General features: G+C 42.7%; 1 protein-coding gene across 2 annotated transcripts; it reads left to right on the top strand.

Moving 5' to 3' along the window:
* Positions 1-5036: 5036 nt before the first annotated feature.
* On the top strand, positions 5037-15578 carry ZIC3 (Zic family member 3). 2 transcript variants are annotated; one of them, XM_028138553.2, is made up of 3 exons: positions 5037-6096; positions 7196-7359; positions 15429-15578. In XM_028138553.2, exons 1-3 carry the CDS (start codon positions 5037-5039, stop codon positions 15576-15578), a joined length of 1374 nt encoding a protein of 457 aa, XP_027994354.1. The 2 variants fall into 2 exon arrangements, with proteins under 2 accessions (XP_027994354.1, XP_008159447.1); XM_008161225.3 differs by lacking the exon at positions 15429-15578 and adding an exon at positions 8190-8369.
* Positions 15579-22027: the final 6449 nt, after the last annotated feature.

Raw genomic sequence — 22027 nt, 5'->3', positions numbered from 1 at the left:
TAATCCCAAACTGGATTCTGGTAATTCTAGTTCAACCCCTGCCTTTCTTCTCCAGATATAACCTTACTTAATTGACAAGTACAATGAAAATGTCTCATTCCTATCCGGTTTGCATTTCATTACATTGGGCAGCGATATGCCTTGGACTGCAGAGGACAAAGGCAAAACAGACTTTAAAAAAATTATTTCAAATATTACATGTCTCCTTTTTTCCTGATTGACCCCCCAAAAAACAGACTTTTTAAAAAGAGTTGATTAACAATATCTATTTGTTTATTCTATATTGAATTTTAAAGGTATTTAGAACTTATAAAATATTTGTCAAATGATAGGATTACGGTGAAAACTCTGATGTAGTAGATAAAGCCTAGAGCCCAAATGAGCCCTTGGCGAGTGTGTCCCAAGGGTCCCTGAGCTCCAGAGACATTTCAGCTCAGCCCCTGAAACCAATTAAGAGCTTTATCTTAGCATAAAAATAAAGAGGAGTTAAAAACGCATTCCTTTCCCAGTTTTCTTCCCCTTTCATTTTTTAATGCGATTTGCAGTTTTTCCTTTTAAAAAGGAACTGTGACTCTGGAGGGAGGGTGGGAATTTATGTAAAGAAAGTGTGGTTTATCATTTTAAAACTTGGCAATAATGGTGAGTTTCAAGGACCTGTTTCAACGAGAAACACTTTGTGCTACCCAAAGAGGAGGCAGGGGCACCAAATTCAGTGTCTTGGAATAATTCCCTTCCTGGATTCAAAGATTCATTTATTGAAATAAATCAGGAAACATTGGCAGAGCGGAAATCCGCTTGCTGGGTTTAAAGGGTCTTTAAAATGTTGCAAGTGTTAGATTGCAAGTCTTTTCTAAATACAAAACAGAAGAAAAGACCGCAGTGTTTCCCTTGGACTTAAAGAAAATTGCCAGGTCTCCGATTTAGAATAATTTCATGTCCGCCACAGAAAATGTGTTTAGAAAGAAATCCTGCATGATAACACAACGTGCTGACTGTGTTTTGGTTTTTCGGAGGCTGGAGTGAAGAGAAAAGTGATGCAGCGTGGGGTACTGTGTTATATAGAGAAACCGTCCCTCCTGCCGCTTTGGACGTTCTGCTTCCCTCCGGCTTCTCCAAGCTGAATTTCAAAATTCCGGCTCAAAAGCTTTGCTTATTTGGCAATGATCAGTTTCTCTGATTTTATTTATTGCTTCAGATTTGGGTATGAAAATAAATCATTTTTTTTTCCTATTTACTGTTTGAACTCAGTGTGAGGGAAAGATCCCATTATATTTCCTATCCATACAGACATGTGGATATTTAGACCAGACCACATACAACTGAGGGATGCAAAAAACAGATTTATTAGTTAATTTATCCTGCCTAATACACATGCAAACCCCAGTAAGTCAAAGCTGCCAAGAAAGCGTGGGTTATAGCATAAAATAAGACCAGGACCCCTGGGTTCAAGCTGTCCAGCTCTGCCAAGCCCAGCCCAGTGAGTCTTTTCCCCACCTGAGAAACGAAGAAACTGAAGCGCTCTTCTGCCTTGCTCCAGCTTGTGTGCAGGAAAAACTTTTCTGTGCTCTCCTCTTTCAGGCACCAATCTGCTCTCAGATTCAGCTCCCTAAAGCCCCCTGTCCCCCGAAGTTGTTCTTAGGGTCTCCTCCGAAAATCGAGTAACGGGTGGGGGCTGCAGGTAATCAGGAAAACTTCCCATTGTTATTCTTGACTCACGGGAGTGGTTTGCGGGCAGCTGCTTTGTTTTCACATGTGATAACTTGCAGTATCTGTAGATATTTCGCTTTCTATCGTGTTTCAAGGGTCAGGGTTCTCCCTCCTCCAAAAGGAAATCTTGACCCAAACCAACCGAAATAGAATTCCAAATGGCCTGCCTCTGCCTTACTGTTCACAAAGGCACCCGACTCGTCCTTTTAGGGGGATCTGGGGTCCCTGCGACCCACGGAGCGATGACACCCCCTCAGGGTAGCACCCTCTGGCTGGGTCGGGCTGCCCCTGGAAGGGCTCCCCGCCCGGGGTTTTGACTTGACTGAACTGCCTCAGATCGGCCCCTTAACAAGCATATCCCCTCCCCACTTCTCGGTTGATGATCTAATTGAATTATGCCTTTTTTGTTCCAGTGACTACAGAGCACGTGTTGGAGGCAATTAATTATCGGAATGTGGACATATCAAAACGGACACTGGACAACCGGTAGGTCTGCGGCGGCAACATCCCCCTGCACAGCGCTCGGGACCCCTTCCCACAAAGGAGCAAACTGGGCTCCATGGTTTGCCCTATTTCCTCAGCCCCCTCTTTTCTCGCCTGACTGCCCGCCCTGACTCCCAAAAGGCGCAAGGCCCCTGGTTCTCGGGATACCAGGCAGTGCTACCCGGAAACCCTTGGGCCAGCTAGGGCTCGACAGCCACCGCCTCCCCGCCCCGAGCCTTGAGAATCGCTTTCCTCAGGCACTGTGAGGAAATTCATACTTTTCAAACCAACCACCGTCCTAGGGTTCACGCGGGTAGATGGGAGGTGAAGAAAGGTAAAGGAAAGGAGAAGATAAAGGGGGAAGTGAAAAGAAAGGAGAAAAAGAAAGAAAAGCGACTCTCCCTTTTTGTAAAACTGACTCCAGGGAATTCATTTGCATGATTTAAGCGTATTTGTTCTTCTTCGAACCCCACTCCCTCTCCCCACCCAAAGAAACCCTCTGCTGAGCGCCACTGAAACCATTCTTGGTGAGCCAGTTCTCAGTAAACGTAGTAATTTGAGTTAGCAGTGAACTCACCTTCCAACCTCAGGAGAGAGCTCTGGATGTAGAGGGAGAACTGGGGCGAGTTTGATGGGAGGGGGTTACTACGGTAGGTGTGCAACCAGTATGTTCTCCCCCAGCAAACGGGTTAAGAAAGGTAAAGTGTTGGCCGGGCCAGGCGGATTGGGGGGCAGGAAGTGAAAGGCTGCAGTTTATAAAGCGCTGCTTGAGGCGGTCTCTCCAAGCGCCTCTGAACTTGATCAGATGTTGTTTCCTACAGAGAGATGGCGGCCAGGCTGCGAGGCAGCCTCAAGGTTTAGACTTTGGGGCTTGGCCCTGTTAGGGATGTGACAATCACAGCCATCGTTTTTTCGGCCTTTTCTTTCCACTCTCACTCTCCTGAATTCTTTGCAAATGCCCTGCGAGACAAAAAAAAAAAAAAAAAAAAAAAAAAGTGAATTTATAGCCTTGTCTGAACTGGTCTGAAAGACCTTGCACCAGACAGAAGTGGGTAGTGATCCCACATACAATCCTGGAAAGTAAATCTCTAAGGGGTAAGAAGTCCACTTGCTGCTCCGTGTAGAAGTAAAAGAGAGCAAAGTCTTAGCTGTTCCAAGGGGTAAATTTTTACCTCACAGTCTTCATTCTGGCCCCCAACGTTTGCTTTTGGAAATGTTGAGAATTCGAAGCTAATTAGTCCTGTGGTTTGAGAACTGCACGGATCCTGTTTGTGTTTAGTGACTTTGCAATGTGTGTATTTACTTTCTTCTGTGCATGTTTTGTGTACATCGGCTAAATGTATTCTGTGCATATTTAACATTTGTGTGTACATTTGCTGTGTTAAATGCGTGTATTTACTTTGTTGTGTGTCTGCTTACTGTTTTGTTGTAGCTTGTTGTTTTACTGAGTTGTGCGCTTACTGTTTAGTTGTGTGTGTGTGTGGTGTGTTCGTGTTTACTGTGTTGCGTGCATGTTTCTGGCTGTGTGCGTGTGTTTATTGTGTTATATGTGTTTGCTGTGTTTGGTGTGTCGTGGGAGAAGCGGGAGGGAGCGGCAAATATAGCCATTACGCACAAACTAAAGACTCAACGCTAGGTTCAGAGGGAAGAGAATCAGTTGTAATTGTAATCGTTTCTCCTTTTTGGAGGCAGCAGCAGCTCAGGGCACAGACGGTGAGCTGGACAGCCTCAGTCCGGAGTCTCTAGACCATCAAAGCCCATAGTGGCATGTGGGGAGGGCGCACCTAGTGGGCCTTGAGCCTGGAACTGCTGCGCTCGTCTCGGGATAGGCGCCCTTCAGCCTATGAGGAGGCTCAATCTCGGGGTGGTAAGGGACCGCTCGGACGGAGGAACAATCCTCGAGGGGATAAGAGTTCATTTGGTCAAAGCAGGTTCAGCGCGCGAGAGGGGTGCTTGCCCGCTTCAGGACGAAGTGAAGAGGAGGAGAGGCCAGGCTCCGCCCCGCCGGTCGTTGGCTGGAGCCTGGTTCCAGTTCCCTACAGCAGCGCAAGCCTGGCCAAGCCCACTCGCGGGCGCCCGGCAGCAGCCGCTTCACCTGCCAAGCGCCGGGCCAAGGCCCAATCAGAGGCGGTCGCTTGGAAGAGGCTGCCATGTTCCCCACTCCGCGCTGCCAATCAGTGTGGCGGCGGCCAATGGGCTGCAGGGCCGGGGGTCAGGTGACCGGGCGCCAGCTGGTTCCCCATTGGCGCGCGCCTCGCGGCCTCCCGCTAGGTTTATGTGAAAGGAGTGAGTGATTGACTTTATCAGTCCAAGGACATTACTCTGGAGGCGAAGAGGCTGGGACTCGCGCAGCAAGCAGTGCGGACCGAGCCTGCCTCCTGCCCGCTGCCGCCCGCTGGCCGTGAGCCGGCTCTGCTATTTGGCGCAGACCAGTCCGGAGGCCCGTGTGCAGGAAGCCTCCTGGCCCCTCGGTTGTGCTCTCCAGGAGAGGAGGGGTGCCTGGGACGGGATTAGAAAACTCCGCCCTCCACTTGTTATTTTGCTTATTTTTCTTTGTGCGCGCCTGTTAGTTTGTTAAACCAGATCTAGTCCCAGAATCTTTCTCCTCACTTCCCCTCCCCCTTCCTCCCCACTCCAGCTCCCTCTACTTCCCTTCCTCCCTCCTATCCTTCTGCAGGAGACTCGCAGCGACGGAAAGTTGCAGCCCCTGGTACTGCCTTGGGGGTCTCCCGGCTGTGTCCAACTGCCGCCACTCCTCTCCGACTACAGCACTTCGGAGATCTCCTCTGCCCGCTCCGTCGCTCATTGCAGCCGAATCGCCAGTGCCCAGAACGCCCCCCCCACCCATGACGATGCTCCTGGACGGAGGCCCACAGTTCCCCGGGCTGGGAGTGGGCAGCTTCGGCGCGCCGCGCCACCACGAGATGCCCAACCGCGAGCCGGCGAGCATGGGGCTGAGTCCCTTCGGAGACTCTCCCCACGCCGCCGCCGCAGCCGCTGCTGCTGCCTTCAAGCTGAGCCCCGCCGCGGCTCACGATCTATCTTCTGGACAGAGTTCTGCATTCATGCCACAGGGTTCGGGTTACGCCAACGCCCTGGGCCATCACCACCACCACCACCACCACCACCATCACCACACCAGCCAGGTGCCCAGCTATGGCGGTGCCGCCTCCGCCGCCTTCAATTCCACGCGTGACTTTCTGTTCCGCCAGCGCAGCTCCGGGCTCGGCGAGGCTGCCTCAGGTGGTGGGCAGCATGCGCTCTTCGCTGGTTCGGCGAGTGGTCTGCACGCTCCAGCTGGCATTCCCGAACCACCAAGTTACCTGCTCTTTCCCGGGCTGCATGAGCAGACCACTGGGCACCCGTCGCCTACAGGGCACATGGACAACAATCAAGTCCACCTGGGGCTGCGCGGGGAGCTGTTTGGCCGTGCGGACCCGTACCGCGCGGTAGCCAGCCCGCGCACGGACCCCTATACGGCCGGCGCGCAGTTCCCTAACTACAGCCCCATGAACATGAACATGGGCGTGAACGTGGCGGCCCACCATGGGCCTGGCGCCTTCTTCCGTTATATGCGGCAGCCCATCAAACAGGAGCTGTCGTGCAAGTGGGTCGACGAAGCTCAGCTAAACCGGCCCAAGAAGAGCTGCGACCGGACCTTCAGCACCATGCACGAGCTGGTGACACATGTCACCATGGAGCATGTGGGGGGACCGGAGCAGAACAACCACGTCTGCTACTGGGAGGAGTGTCCCCGCGAGGGCAAGTCCTTCAAGGCGAAGTACAAACTGGTCAACCACATTCGAGTGCACACGGGCGAGAAGCCCTTCCCATGCCCCTTCCCGGGCTGCGGAAAAATCTTTGCCCGCTCCGAGAACCTCAAGATCCACAAGAGGACCCATACAGGTAAGGGTAAAGGGAGGCGGACGCGGGATTCATCGCCGCACTGTGCCATGGAGTCCATGTAACAGCGAGAGGGGTGATGGCCAAATAGAGGGGCGGCGCCCCTCTAGGGCCTTTGGGAAAGGAAGGTTGTCAGTGTCCCTCCATCTCTCGCCTTTCACGCCCCACGGCGCTTTTGCCTACTTCTAACTTCCCCGGCAGACGGCTCTGTGGTCTTTGGAACTAATTGGAACCTTCTCGCGCCCGGGGACAAACTGGCGCCGCCTCTTTTTGTCTCCCTTTCTGGGTTACTAGGAAGGGACTACGAATGTGTTGAGAGTCTATTGCTTACAAGCAATTTAGCTTTCGGCACACATTCGGGAAAAGCAACCATAGAAATGCTAATGAAAGCTAACTTTCGGTTACTTCCGCTCTTTTTTACCCGTGATTGGCACATCTCCTAATTAAATGACTGATACTTTTGTCAAACTATTTTTATTTGGAGTTCCAGGTTCAATTCAGTCCTACGGGAGGAAAGCTAACGTAGAAAAGGCATCACAGTTTCGTGGCTTGCTCAGAACTTCTTGTAAACTGTCTGGAGTCCCTGGATTTATATAGTTTTCTTTTTGAACGTTAAGTACGACGAACCAAGCTTTTTAATACTGAGTTTAGCAAAATCGCTGCATTTGAAAAAGGCAAATTAACAGGTACAAAGAAGGAACCGAATGGGATTGTCCGTCCCGGTTCATTGTCCCGCCCGGGATTGGTTACATCCACTAGGCAGTGGCAGAATTTGGCCGCGCGTTGGGAACCCTGGGCTGGGTAGGGTGGAACCACAACTTAGGGAAAACTTTGGAGGAGCCTGGTGCTTTGCTATCCTGAGCAAGAACAAAGGGATCCGCAAGTTCTTGGCCAACCCTGCCCCACCCCGCGCACCACTCCCAAACCAGTAGGCTTAACCAGCACTCCGTTTATCTCCAGGGAAAAGAGATGCTACAGCCGCGCCCAGTCGGCGCTCTCTCTCTCCTGGAAGATCGCGGGGCGCTCGGTCTCCCGCTGCTCCGCTCCAGGAAGCTCCCGGCCTGACCATATTTCCCCCTCTTTGCATTTTTGCCTTTTGCAGGTGAGAAACCTTTCAAATGTGAATTTGAAGGATGTGACAGGCGCTTTGCCAATAGCAGCGACCGCAAGAAGCACATGCACGTGCACACCTCGGACAAGCCCTACATCTGCAAAGTGTGCGACAAGTCCTACACGCACCCTAGCTCCCTGCGAAAGCACATGAAGGTAATTACCTCTTTATTAGCGGTCGGCGGTTTATAAACACAGGCCCAACACCCGGCCGCGGAATGGAAGCGCCCGCGCTACCAACCCTGTATCCTCCACGTCAAATCCCATTTGCTCCAGCGATGACACCTTGAACCCATATTTAGGAACCCAGAGGGGGCGGGGGAGAGCACTGTGGGGAGGAGGAGGGAGCGGGACGGGGGTGGGGTGGACAATCAGTTGTTTACTGAGAAGCTCTAAACGAGCTCGCCAGGGCTTGAGGTTTCGGCGGTCAGTCGCCTCTTCCCCGCTCAGCCTGCAGTGGGAAACTAGAGTGCTAGTGTGCCGGCGCCGAACCCGGGGGTGGGTGGTTGGTTCATTGGCTTTCCATAAAACAATAGGGCTCAGAAGCAAGGTCTGATTTCTGTGAAGCTGTCTGAGACCTTGCAGCGCCTGGGGCGCCTGTGCCACTTTTCTCTGTACCTGCTTTCTCAAGCCAAACTGGGCTTGGTGAAATCTGGGCCCGGAATATTTTATGTGGCCCCAAAGACCAAGTGCTTATCCCACTCCATCCGCGGAGAAAGCACTTTTGAAGGAGCATGAATAATACAGAGCTTTGTCCCTTTTCCGCATGCCAATATTAGGAATAAAACTGTTGGTGAACATCCCCAGGGTTTCTAGACATCGGTAATATGGAAATTAAAAACAAGCCAACGAAATCAGCAGCGTTTCTCTTTTAAGTGGGACACTGGGCGGTCTTGCTCTTACTGTGCTCGAATTCTGCTCTTGTATATGCTTGCACAATGCCGGTTGGAATTATATTCATTATAATATATACATGTTAATTTTAGGTTCATGAATCTCAAGGGTCAGATTCCTCCCCTGCTGCCAGTTCAGGCTATGAATCTTCCACTCCACCCGCTATAGCTTCTGCAAACAGTAAAGATACCACTAAACCCCCTTCTGCAGTTCAAACTAGCACCAGCTACAACCCTGGACTTCCTCCCAATTTTAACGAATGGTACGTCTGAGGACAAACACAAACCCTGTTAACCATAAAATGGACCAAATGCATTTTAAAAAGAAAACTGAGGCCAATCAAACGGAAATGGAGTTTTAAGGCAAGAGGCCATATATAGGGCAACATCTTGTTAATTGTAATTGTCTAGGAAGGTTTCTGGGTGAGATCCAAAAGTAGGCATGCCCTTTCTCAGGATTAGGAAATATGTTTTGGCATTTGAAAGATTAAAAAAATATATTTTCACTGCTTTTTCTCTCCTTTCTCTTGCTCTCTGCATACCCCATCCCTAAACTTTTTCAGTTCATTTTAACACTTGTCCTGTTTTTTTTGAGAGGAATTTATAGAAGGCTTGGTGGTGGTGATGTTAAGCTGATTCTTCGCCTTAGTGGTGATTGTTTAAACTCTCACAGTCTTAAACTGTGCCAAAGTCCTGTTATGTCTTGAACTTTTCCTCAAAGCATTACTTTTGTGAATGTATTTTTGTCTAATGGGGTCAAAACTGTTGGTCAGTATTTTTTTCAGGCTGAGGATGTGATGTTACTCTACACAGATTGTGACATTTAGTATACAGTTGCCTTTTGTAATAACTTTTTTTTTGTAAATACATACCCATTGATGCCATATTTATCGTTGTAATTTAATTATTGTTACAAGTGCCGGGAACTGAACAATATTTATGGATAAGTGTTTTCTAACAAATTCTGTACAGCTGTTGATTATAACTGCTTTAGCATTAAATTTTATTGTTTTGAAAGAACAAAATTTACAATTTTTGAACCACTGACTCCTTTCTATTGTTTTGTAACAGCCTCCTAAAAAGAGGAGATTCGAGCAAATGAATCTTGTCTGTTGGTATTTATAACTCAGATCCCTTTTTTAATTGTTAAATTATTTTTCTACTGAGGTATGGATTACTTACAGTGTCAGTTTCCATCTGGTAAGATCATCCTTTCTTTATCTCTAGCTCAGATGGTTCTTTAACTGCAAGTTTAAATGTGCTTGTCCCCAATTTTCGGCATGCAAATCAAATATTACTGATCAATTCAGTTAGTGGCCATGACATCTCAATCTTGTACTTCAAAGACTGAGAAGCTGGATTTAATCATCCCTGCCCTACATATATACACATGAGGTAACCTAATGAGTTTTATGTCCCTTACTTTTTTATTACCTTACATAAAAATGAACATCTCGGCAGGATGCATGTCCATCTATTCTATTGAGAGATTACCCGTATACCTATATATGTTTGACTTACCTAACCTGCCTACCAAATCTATCTAGCTATCTATATATTTTTAAAAGTAAGCACATCTGAAACAGTGGTGATGAATAAGGCCAGTTGAGCCTGCTTACTTATGGTTAAAGTGCTTCTTAAAAAATAAACCATAGTCCATTTACAATTTGGGAAGACAAAGTCTGATTTGTTTTGCTGTATATAGTTCAATTCATAATTTTCACAATTATTCATAACCTTTTTATAGTGGTATAATAACTGCAGCAGTTCTGAAATTATATTATGGAAAGAAAAATCATTTGCAAAATGTGTATTTTTAAAGTTCATGGTTTGTAGGCAAAGATGTTAAAAGCATTGTTTCCATTAAAATCAATAATAATGAAAAATGGTTGTTTGCTTTGTAATAAAATATTAACAATCCATTTAATCTTTAGTGAAGCAACTCATTTGGACAATTTTCACAGTTATATAAAAAAGAAACTGCTTACTATTTGCGGGAAGGCGGGTTGGAGTGGGTAGAGAATTAAGACTTCTTTTACTAACTTAGGGTGCTGTTTAATATTGAGAGCCCAATCTCTGCATGAATAACCAGCTTGCAAATCAGTAAATAGAATGGTGGAGATAAGGAATTGTAAAGAATTTAGAAATGTAATGAATAGGCTTAAGTACCCTCCTCCTCTTGAAGGGGAAATGATCTAGGTTGTTTGGTGGCAGTCAATTTGGTATTATACATAATCATTTTGAATTCTAGAATTTTGTTTATTGTTATTTTTAAAGAAATAAAGTCTTGGCACATCTTATTTATGTTATAACATTTTTTGTATTTGGTGCCTGAATTTTTAAATGTTTAAATAAATTAACCTTAAATTGAAATGCTCAGAACTGATGATTAAAAGAAATTTTGATTCCCTGGATACAGTTGAAGCAGTCTATTTTAAGTTATCTATTGATGTTTATCAACAGACAATTAATTATTCATAGTTTCTAATTGTAAATTGCTTTGGGTGTGATTTTTGTTTGTTTGTGGAGGTTGTTTTTTTTTTCTTTCTTTTTTTTTTCTTTTTCACTTTCCTCCACCAGTAGAGAAGGCAAGGGCCTGAATGCCATGAACAGAGATTGGGATGACTTCACAAATAATGAGCAGGTACCCTGGTCAGTATACCATACAACTCCTACCCCAGACATTCCAGTCTTGACCTTGACATTGAGAGTGCTGGATCAAATTCCTATTTCAGGATTTTTCTTTTACTCCAAATCAAAGAGTGTGTTAAATGTTCAGCAAATTTTCAGAAAGTATATATTCATAAGATTGACTGAAAATATATTCAAACTGAAGTCTAAATAGTGTTTTTCTTCTGAAACATTCAGTGAACTTGAACAGTTTACTGTTTTCTTCATGAATTACTTTTCTATCCTCACCCAAACTTAAACCTAATCTTAAATGGCAGTATGGGAGTAGAGTGATGGGTTCAAATCAAGATTCTCTCAGAAACTAGCTTATTCTCCCCCCTTACATATATTAAATATCTATTTAGGAGGCATAAGTAAGAGTTTCATCTTTCCTGAGTAAGCTTGAAATTATTCTACCAAAAACTTTACAATAAAGCATTGTGTCCTAAGTGAAAAAAAATTGGCAATTAACAATGATGATAAACCAATATTAAGATAATGTGTAAGTTTTACCCCTATACACAATTTCCTCTAATTTGGATGTAGCATCATATTTGTCAAATAGTCTATGTTGTTTGCTCTTGTCATTTTTTGCAAAGAAAAGTTTATTTTAGTTGAAAACTTTTCAGATTTTCTTCCTATAATTTGACTCTGGGCATGCACATTTACACATGAATTTTCAGGAAATATCTTTAAAGAATAAGCACCCCCTCCCAAACAAAACCTTGCAACCCTAAAGATGGATCAGCTGGAAAACATGAATGTCATTTGGCCTCTAATTATTACATACCAATAATTTCATTCTTGTTATGGTAAGATCTTTGTTAAAAGTCCATTACCTTGCAAAATAGGTGATTTAGCTTAAGATTTCCACTGTTAGGCCGGGAAGGGGGAAGTGTATGTTTCCATGCAGACAGAAAATTGGCCTTTATTCAGTTTGTAAGGTTAAAGATCAGTATCCAGGCTAAGCGAGGCAGGCAGTCTTAGCAACTTCGAGGGTTTGAGAGCCAACTCGGACAGCCTCTGCTCACTAAGCCTTCCAGGAAAGTTGTGTTCAGGATTCCTTGTCCCTCCCCCCTTGTCGCTGCCTGCTGTCTTCTTATCCCCTGGCTCCCTCTCCTCTCCCCCTATACCCTCCCCCCAAACAAACAAAAAAAGTCTAAGGGACTCTTTCCACTTAAGTTTCTCAAAGAATCTCCACCGCCGTGTCCATCCCCTGAAGAACTGTTCTCTGTTTGGCAGCTAGGATGGTTTACTCTCGGACTGTCTGACTCTGAAGGCTCAAGTCTCTAGTCGGGATTTGCCCCGCGATGAGACCAAACGTTCTGGAAGTCGGAGCACCCAGATTCCCTGTCCGGACCAAGTTCTTGCAAGTCCCAGCCGAAGCTGGGGCGGGGGGGGGGGGAAGGGGACCTCATTTCCTCCGGTCAATTCTCTTGCGGTCTTGGCCCGCTGACCCTTTGACCTCCACCTACAGGGCCCTTGGCGGCCATAAGCCGGCGGTCGCCCCGGCTTCGAGGACGCTTCGCGCCCCATCGCCTCCCGGCCTCATTAGGCTGACGGGGCTGTAAAGCAGGAATCAGTCGCTGCCTAATCCGGACCTGGGGTCAATACGAGCCCAAACAATGGTGAGCTCCGAAGGCCACTGCGTAGCGTAGGCCACAAACTTTGTCATCCATTCAGTTTCTTAAGGTGGGGGTGGGAGGCGGCGACGGAGGGAGGTACTTGTACACCCGAAAACTGCTCCTAGTTCCCTGGGCTCTTAAACGAATGTCCTCTCCCTTGGCCTTCTAATCTCTTAGCAGTGCTAGGGATTGGAAGGGGTGTAGAGGCCCGGTTCTGGTTGGCGGCCCGCACGAAGGGCTGTCCCCACGCGGGGAACAGACTTTGAAGTGAGTTTTTAGCGCATACATGTGACAGCCAGGCCAGGGCCGGAGCCAGGACCTGCTGGGAGGAAAGAGGAGGCTCAGACCGGGCCCGGACCCCTCCCCCGCTCCCCGTCGCTCTTGCCTTTTCTAGCCGCGGCTGGGGGCCCGCCACCCCCTCACCACTCCCAGGCCCTCCCCGCCCCCGGCGCAGGCGCACACTCCGCAGCCGTTAGGTCGGATTTTGCTGGGAGGTGGTGGGGGCCATAGTTGAAAGCGCATTTGCAGCGACGCGGCCTCCACTGAGCCGGGAGGGAAGAGAAGAGAGGCGTGTGGGAAAAGGATTGGTTTTGGGGCGGCCTTATGCGAACCCCCGCGGAGCGCAGCAAAGCTCAGACGGCGGGCTGAAAAACTGTCTTCTGGTTTAAACTCCCTTGTTATTTCCCAGCTCTCAGGCCTCACGGGAGAATGTGGGTCGTGGCGGGCAAACGCAAAATTGTTTAAAAAACACACACACACACACAAAAAAAAAACAGAAGCAAAGAAGTTCTTCCAAGGCATTCTGGGAGGTAGAAGTTGAGAGCCTTCTGGGGGTTGGGTTTCCCAGGGGGACTTGGATGTGAAACCTGCCAGAGGTCGCCCCACCCTGCAGTCCCGACTTAAAACCTCCGGACCCCCATGGGTGGGGGGATGCCATTTTGAGTTATAGTGCAAGGGTCGGGATTCCACAGCACCTTCCAGCCCCTAAAAATGTTAATGACTGGACAGATACTATGTTCTCTTCTAGGACAATGGAGAGGCCCATGAACGGATCACATAGGCACCTTTGCCAAAACCCCGTTTTCTGCATATCTCATTTAAACGTGGGCCTATGAAAAATGGAACTGTCGAAGCTCATGTGTGTGCTCTAACAGCTGGTGGTCTTAACAAGAAAAATAAAGAGGCCACAATCCCGAAACTTTCTTTCAACTTTGCTTAACTAACTGCCCTAATGCGAAGTGTGAAAGAACCTTTCTGATTGCTCTGGGATCTTTAGTTTATCTTTTCTCCGCAGAAAAATGCTGCAGATTCACTAAAATGTAGGATTAAAAATTGTAGGTATCAACCTTCTGGCTCCTCTAGGAAAATAAGAAGCAGGAATTCTTTTAGGTTGGGTGTTCTTGAAGGCCAGCAGCTACACGAAAAGGCAACCTTCTTGGGCTGATCCCTGTCAAACATTTGGGCTTCTGAAGGTGTGGGGCAGTTCCTGTAGGGCACTTTGGAGAGGACCCCAGGTGGGTGGGCAGGTCATTAGTAATGCTGGCCCAGATCTGGGGAAAATCTACAAAACAGTGCCTTTATCTTCAGGGAACAATTGATGGGGTTGTCTTTCCTCCTTTTCAGTGCACAAAGAATAAGGCTTTGGAGCAAGAATTTGGAATATGCATTTAAGTTGTCGTACTTTACTGGAAACCCATGGGCAATTAAAATAAGCATGCTCTGTAGTATTTTCTGCCCTTTTCTTATGTGTGATTCCTTCAAGTCAAGGGTGCTGCAGACAGTTTGGAAACTTGTTTTGAAATTGTCATCAAATGGATTTTACCCCTTTCCCCGCCTTGTGTAAAGTTTCCTTTCTGGGTTCAGCCACTCCCCTCAATTCCCTCAATGGACCATGGTACTGACATTGACATCTTGAGATCAAAGAAAGTAGATGATGCTTGCTGTATACTTTATTTTTCCATGCTGTAGCTTGAACCCTGAGGTTTGAGATTTTTCCTGGTTAAAACTCTTGGTACCAAAAGTGTGAAAAGTGAAAAGTTCATTCACTTGAAAAAGCTTTAGCTAATGGTTAGGCAGTTTGTCTCTTTATGAACTAAAAAGCCAGATTGTCTCTTAAATTGACTTTAAAATCAAGCTAAGCCCTGGCCAGGTAGCTCAGTTGGTTAGAGCATCTTCCTGAAACACCAAGGTTTCAGGTCCCATCTCCTATCATGACACAGAAGAAGCAACCAGTGAGTACATGGGTACATAATAGATTGATGCATGTTTCTCTCTCTCTCTTTCACCAATAAGAAAGTTAAAATCAAGCTAAAGATGCACTGGTGAACTGTCTCCCCTGGATTCCTGCGGTGTTCTTTGGATCATTTGATATGATAAAAGTCTGGTCAAATTTTAGAGGAGTTAATTGAATGGAATTTCTGCAAAACTGGATGAATGATAAGTTGGTAGAAATCATAGTTGTTTGAATGATGATTCCAAAGGGCACTGCTTTTCCCACTGAGGTTTGGTTTCTACAAGAACTATTGAAATTTACATCTTGAAAAACACTTAGTTTGCAGAAAGCATTTAAATGAGGGAGTGTTCAGAGCGTTTGAACTAATAGTAACTTAACACAAGATCAAAACTTCTTTGAATAAGATTAGAGAAATTCATGTTTTTAAAAAAATCTGTTAAAACTAAAGAAATATCTTTCTTTAAAAATCATCTACCAAAGCAAACAATTTTGTGATGGCAGTTCTACCTATTTACAAATCTAATGAATGTGAGCTTTACAGCAACTATAAAATAACCTTCACCACATGGCAAGTTTATTCTATTTGATCTTTAATAGAATGTACATGTTATCTAATGTATTTTATTAAAACCCAGCCTATGAAAGACCATTTGAAATATAAAGTGTTAAAAATAACAGATTCCACCATGTTTTATTATAAACTACCATTTGAAACAACATCCAGTAACATTTTATTAAAATTTTTTAAGAGTAAATGTAGCCTGTTTTGAGCTATCTGCAGTTCACTTTTTGTTCTTTTGCCAGTGTTGTCCTGCTTGGTATCCGGGACAGTCTCTAATTCCTGATGAAGAACTTGATACTGATGTTGGCATGCAGCAGTCAGCCCTCCATAACACTACCTATGCTAAATGCAGGGTTAATGCTGAACCTACTGTGCAAGAAATGATTTACTGATGAGGTTTAAAAGAAAACCACATCAATTTGATTGTCTGTTACCTTAAAGTGATCATTTTAAGAGTAATAGCTTCTTCCTTAGATATAAAAAGACTATTTTCTTCTTTTGGTATATTCAGTCTGTGTTAAGCAATCATTTGTGAAATGAAAAGCAAAAAAGCCCCCACCCTGTATTATGAATTGGACAATGGAGGTGAAGACTGGTCTGTTTCATTACCCAGTATGTATTATCTCATGCATTGTGTTGACCTTGTTGAAATTCTCTTTCAAATAATCTGCACTCCACACGTGTTGAAAACTAGCAATATGAATGCTTGTTTTATTAATTTCATATGTTTGTGTTCAAAAAGCAATACCCAGGATCCCTACAACTGTTGTTTAACCTAAATAAAACATTTAAATTATTTTGTGATTATTGTTTTATTACAGTGACAATTATAGCTCCTAAATAACTTCGATTAATCTGTTGAATGACAACAATTTATATTTTATTCACATTTCTCATAATATAGCTGGGCTTTCACTGAGCAATAAACTTAGGGTGCAGAATAATGCACACATCAAATCCCAATCAACTGTTTTGAGTTCTCACTACTTTTCCGGAGGGACTCAACCAGGTGCTAGGGAGGTCAGGGGAAGAATTTAGAGTCAAGGATTGATTAGGGTGATTAGAAGGAAGAACTGGAGGAAAGAGTTTGGAGAGGAAAAAAACATTTGAACACCACTATTAGGGTGAGAAAGAGAGGGAAAGACAAAGATGAAGATTACCTCACAGGAGAAAGGAAGGCCTCTGGAGAGGAGAGACATTGCAGCATAGCACATTAAATGTATATTATCCAGAAGCCTCAAAGTGGTTCATGAGGCAGACAACCTTCAACCATTGATTAGAACACTCATAAAATCATGGAATATAGGTGTTATTAAAACACAAGTTGTTATTAATTAACTGTAATGTTAGACAAGATAAAGACACTTCAGAGAGAAATTCGTGAAACACTAGATACTTGAGTTCTAGTTTTAAATTTAACATCTGTAATCTAATCTAATCTGTGAGTGGCCATCATTGTATTTATTTGACATGATTATTCCATGATGAGTTATAAAATTGCAGCCTGATAGAATATATTGCGATTGATTCTTTTGATCTAGTTTTATTAAAATTTCTACTAAGTAGACTGATGATACTGTAATTTTTAAGTAAAGGAAAAACTACTCATATCCCTCTGATTTTTTATGTTAATTTATTTTGAGAGTAGGAGTACAGGCCAGTCAAGAAAGATTGTGATTCTTCGATTCTTAGCTCCCTAAAACTTGACACTTTTGTATCCCCCATAACAATGCTCATAGAATTTTTTGTTTTTAAGAAAAAGAACTAAAAACAAAACAAATAAAAAAACACCCCACAAAAACTGTTCTTTCAGACAGACAGTGTAGTATTGTAAAAGGATTATTTTTAAAGGTACTTGAAAAAGTAAACTTACAAATTTGTGTATGGGTCAGCTGCACCATGATAATATCTCCTAGGTTTATTCTAAGAATAAACAAGAAAATGTCCATAAAGAGCCTGGTACAGAGTCAAATGTTAATTCCCTTCTTTTTTTCTTCCAGGTAGCTTTTGTTTTGTTGCTTTGGGGAAGTTTAATTTTTATGTTATGGGACATTTTACTAAAAACATATAGTGATTTATACTGGGGTGCAAATGAATGCAGTGTTCAGAAAATGTATGGAGACTTAAGGACATATAAGAAATACAGCATTTCATAAGCATAATCACTAGATATGAGTATTTTAACATAAAATTAAAATGTTATTAAATGCATGTTCATTATATTCCATTGAACACACGTATTATTAGATATTAATAGTTTACTTTTAATCGGATAAAACTTTTACTTTAGTCAACAGACTTATTCTTATTATATTTAAATTAGATGACAATTTTACAACATGAAAATTGGCATCTGCATTTAACAAAAAGATTAAGTTTTATGATATCTTAAATTATTCAATTTCCCACTACTAAATTTATGTTAACATTAAGCAGGTGAGACCAGAGAGTAATGAAACTGACTTTCTTGTGAGGCTTGGAAGCTAGTTCTTGAAAGCCATTCCCAAATAGAAGTCCCTGAAATGTTTTGACCAATGTCAGCATCTTTAAAATAAATTTATGGACTCCCTGGGTGATTGCCTCACTTAAGATAAAACCAGAACAAACAACAGCTAACAGTCTTATTACTTTTTAACCATACTTTTGTTTTTATTATGTTTTAAAAGGATACCCTGATTATTTTCTATATATATATATATAAAAGCCTAAGTGACCTTTTGACCATTCGACTGTTCGACTGGTAGCTATGAATCACACTGACCACCAGGGGGCAGATGCTCAATGCACAGGCATGGAAATAGAACAGACTGATGAATCTCAGAGGGAAGAGGGTAGGTGGGAGGGCGGGAAGAGATTAACCAAAGATCTTATATGCATACTAGAGGCCCATGCACTGGCGGGAGTCCCTCGGCCTGGTCTGTGGGGATGGGGCCAAATCTGTGCACCAGGCCTCCGACATCCCCTGAGGGGTCCTGGTTTGTGAGAGGGCGCAGGCATGGGGCTTCTAGTATGTTAATAAAATTGAGGCTTGACTGAAAGTATAGAAATGATGTATTACAGCATTATGAAATGTATTTTTTCTCAGTTATAGGCATATCTGGGAAACAAAAACAGCAATACACTAAGTGGAGAGCATTTCTTTCCTTCCCACTGACTTTTGGGACCTAGAGTTTCCCAGAGTCTGTATTGCTGAAAGATAATAACTTTTGTACAGAGGAGACTTTTTTTTTCATTATTCCTTTCTTCACTGGTTTATCACCTTTATCTTTCTGATCCTACCCTATTAAATGTGGGAGCCAGCTGTATTAAACTTATTTTTTTTTTTACTGATTGTTTGTTACCTACTAAAGTAAACTTGGTTAAGCAAGGTTATATTAAATGACCAATTTCAAAACTGATGTCTAGTGCAGTGCTGTAGTGCCTCCCATGGCCATATCCTCATTCTATAGTCCAAAGGATCAAGTCAGTAAGCACAGTGTTCCCATAAAACAGGTAAGATTTGGGGTGGGGACAGGAGAAGAGATTTGTAGATTCTCAGATAAGTTTTCCTGTTCCTGTTGCTTTTTATTTAACTTTCTGTAAGGGAAAAATACTTTTTTTTTTTTAAATCAGGTAATCAGGAACTTCCTTCTGTAAATGGCCCAGAGTCAATAATAGGAGGCTATTTGTGGCACAGATAAATAAATGCATTTTAACATTTTGATGTAAATCTAGTGCATAAAAGTCATTTACAAATAATTCATTAATTTTACCCAGTTGGAACCTATACAGGAAAGCTACACTCATATTTTTGCATCAAATCATCAATAAAATTTATAATTGATTGGCCAGCTGATAACATTTCTTTGAAGACTTCAGTATTCTTTAAAAAAAATTTTTAGCCAGCGTATCCACTGAGATGTGACATCTTATTGGTTGTGGTGATAAGCCCAAACAGAAGGTGTTTCATTAACTTCTGACCATTGACATATTAAATGAAGATGTTCAGTTGTGCAACATCAGTAATTTCAATTGATTCATCAGTCACCAGTATCTAGCAGCCATCATGTTTCACTTTGCTAACAAGCTGATATCCCACATCTGATGCCAACAGCTCTGTTCTTTCAAACAAATGACATGTTTGATAAAGAAATCTTTTCAGAATCATTATGCACTCCAGCATTTGTCTTTTCTTCCAGCACAGCATCTGTGCATCTGCTCCATCACACTTCTATTCCTTGATCATTTCTGAACCTTCCATGGTTTTTGAAACTGATTTGTGGGTATATCAAGGATATGAAATGGAGCTTCATCTATTGAATGTTATGTTATTGAACACTGAAACTCAATGTTTATGTCCAATGCACTAGATTTAATCTTGTGAATGAGACTGCCAGGAAGTGTTCTCACAAGACTTTCTGATAAGATGTTATTTTGAAAGAAATTGAATGGGGGAGGAAAAAGAAGCTCTAATTAAGGAAAATCTTAAGGACATCTTTTTTGGGGTGTTGTTGTCCTTACTATGGGTACTTGAACTCACACCACCTTTACAGTGCTGAAAAGTTTCAGAGTTTTAAGGCATCTCTCTGAACTGTTGAAATGAAAATTCACTAGTCCAACTGGTTTGAAATGCTCCAGTGGGGTCCCTCAGCCTGGCAATTCATACTTTAGTGAGCCCTGTTTAACTGGATAATTTGCTTATAAACATAAAACTGAGGAAGTCTTAATCTCTAGTTTGCATATGTCTAGATTGCTTGCATCTGGCTCCAATAGATTTCCTGTAATTGCACATTGACTAATTGCATAATACAGCTATTTGAACACTGAATTTAAGCACCAATGCTTCTATTAACACTGTAATCACTTTGGACAAGTGAATGAATATTTGGAATATAGTACTTGAAAATCAGAACACAGTGAAATAAGCACTTCCTTATTTTAAAAAACAAAAATCTACAAAAAACTTTGAATTTATAATTAACCAGTATGCTTTTCTATTGGGCAAATATTAAATCAGAAAATCAATTGGTAATTAATAAATGCAAAAACTTGATACACAATAAATATTTTATCAATTCTTCTACACTTGCTTCTTTTAAGTGTTTTAAATTGAGCATCTATATAACATAATATGTTAATTAAGATTAAATTATTTTGAAAGGGTAATTATGCATTTGTTTTCAATTTGAAGTCATTTCTTAAAATGTGTGGCCTCAGGCATTTTTTGTTGGGGTGGGGAAATACTATTTCTGTAGCCTACACAAATTGAAACGTATTTGATGCATATGTGGTATTTAATAAAGGAATCATGGCTTATGTGTACAAACATATATATTCATTTAGATTAAAAGTATGTGTTCACAGTAGTTTGGTGTTCAAAACTGAAATTCCTGGTAGAATCAGAAGAGATCAGTGTATAAAATAGATGATATAACTCATTTCTTCAGTGCTATAAAAACATTACAATTGCTGTGCTAACTGTAAATTGAGTGGCTTGAATATTTCTGTTTGATTTTTAAATATATTGTCTAGAATGAAAGAAATGGGAAACCTCACTGATCCTCAAGTTGAGCATTAACCTCAAGCATATTTTGTGTGTCTCAGCCTTTCCCCCTTCTTTTTCTTTCTTTGTTTTTTGTGTGTTTTTTTTTTGTTTTGTGTTTTTTTTTTTTTTTGGTTAATCCTCACCCAAGATATTTTTTCCATTGATTTTTTGAGAGCGTGGAAGAGATGGGGAGAGACAGAGAGAGAAACATTGATGTGAGAGAGACATATCAATTGGTTGCCTCCCACACAGGCCAACCAGGGGAATGAGCCTACAACTGAGGTATGTGCCCTTGACTGGAATCAAACCCTAGACACATCAGTCAGAGGGCCGATGCTTTATCTACTGAGTCAAACCGGCTAGGGCTTCCCCCACCTTAAATGGTTAAATTCAAGACACAATCTGAGGATCACTTCAGGAACTTTTCTACTTTAAGCATTCTAAAATGCAGAGAGTGGCTGTATCTAATCGAAACCAAAATTTCAGTTTTTAAAAAATGTATTCAATATTAATTGTGAAGTTATTGTGTTTATTTAAATTGGTTGATTCATTAAATCAACTGGATGTTCTGGAGTTGTGCAGGGACAACTGTGTTTATACAAACAAAATGATATGGAAAGTCAGGAAATTATACATAGATAGCTGAGTGTTAAAGAAACTGGCTTTTGTTCCTACCAGGTCCCTGGCTTGGCACAGTGTCCACCAATAAATGAGCATTGAATAAATAAAAGTCTGTTTACATGATTTAATCAACATTTTATTTTTTTGCTTGTTTAGATATTTCCACAGAATCATAGGATAAAGAGGCTACCTGGTGTGTGGCTTGTGAATCACTGGTATTAGCATTTCTCAGACCCAACTCAGATGAACGTATTAAAACTTATCAATGTCAGAATCTGGGGTTATGCCTTTGAAACAAGTGTTCCAGGTGAATCTGATATATATGGAAATTTTAGAATTTCAGAGAATTTCAAAACTGTTTTACAGAGATTGTCAAAACTCTCTATTACCAATTTATCTACTTGTTCGCCAGTGGTTTTTAAGAGTCAGTATATCAAAATGGCCTGTTTAATTAATAAACTTCAAAATGACTTTTGTCTGAGGCAATATTTTCCCAGTGTGGACAATTGTCTCAATTTTCTCTTTTTCATTTTGCCAACATAGAACTGCCAACCATTCAGAGATGCAGAGATGTAGCTCTGAGGACAAATTGGTATCTAAAAGCAGGGGGTAGATTCCTCAGCATGTCTATGTTTGATTTAATGTTTAATTTAAATGCCAAACCTAAGTCTTTTTGTATTTCTGATCATTTCCTGT

The sequence above is a fragment of the Eptesicus fuscus genome, chromosome 1 (assembly GCF_027574615.1).
Source record: "Eptesicus fuscus isolate TK198812 chromosome 1, DD_ASM_mEF_20220401, whole genome shotgun sequence".
Classification (NCBI taxonomy): Eukaryota; Metazoa; Chordata; class Mammalia; order Chiroptera; family Vespertilionidae; genus Eptesicus; species Eptesicus fuscus.
This window is presented reverse-complemented; position numbering and strand designations above follow the sequence as displayed.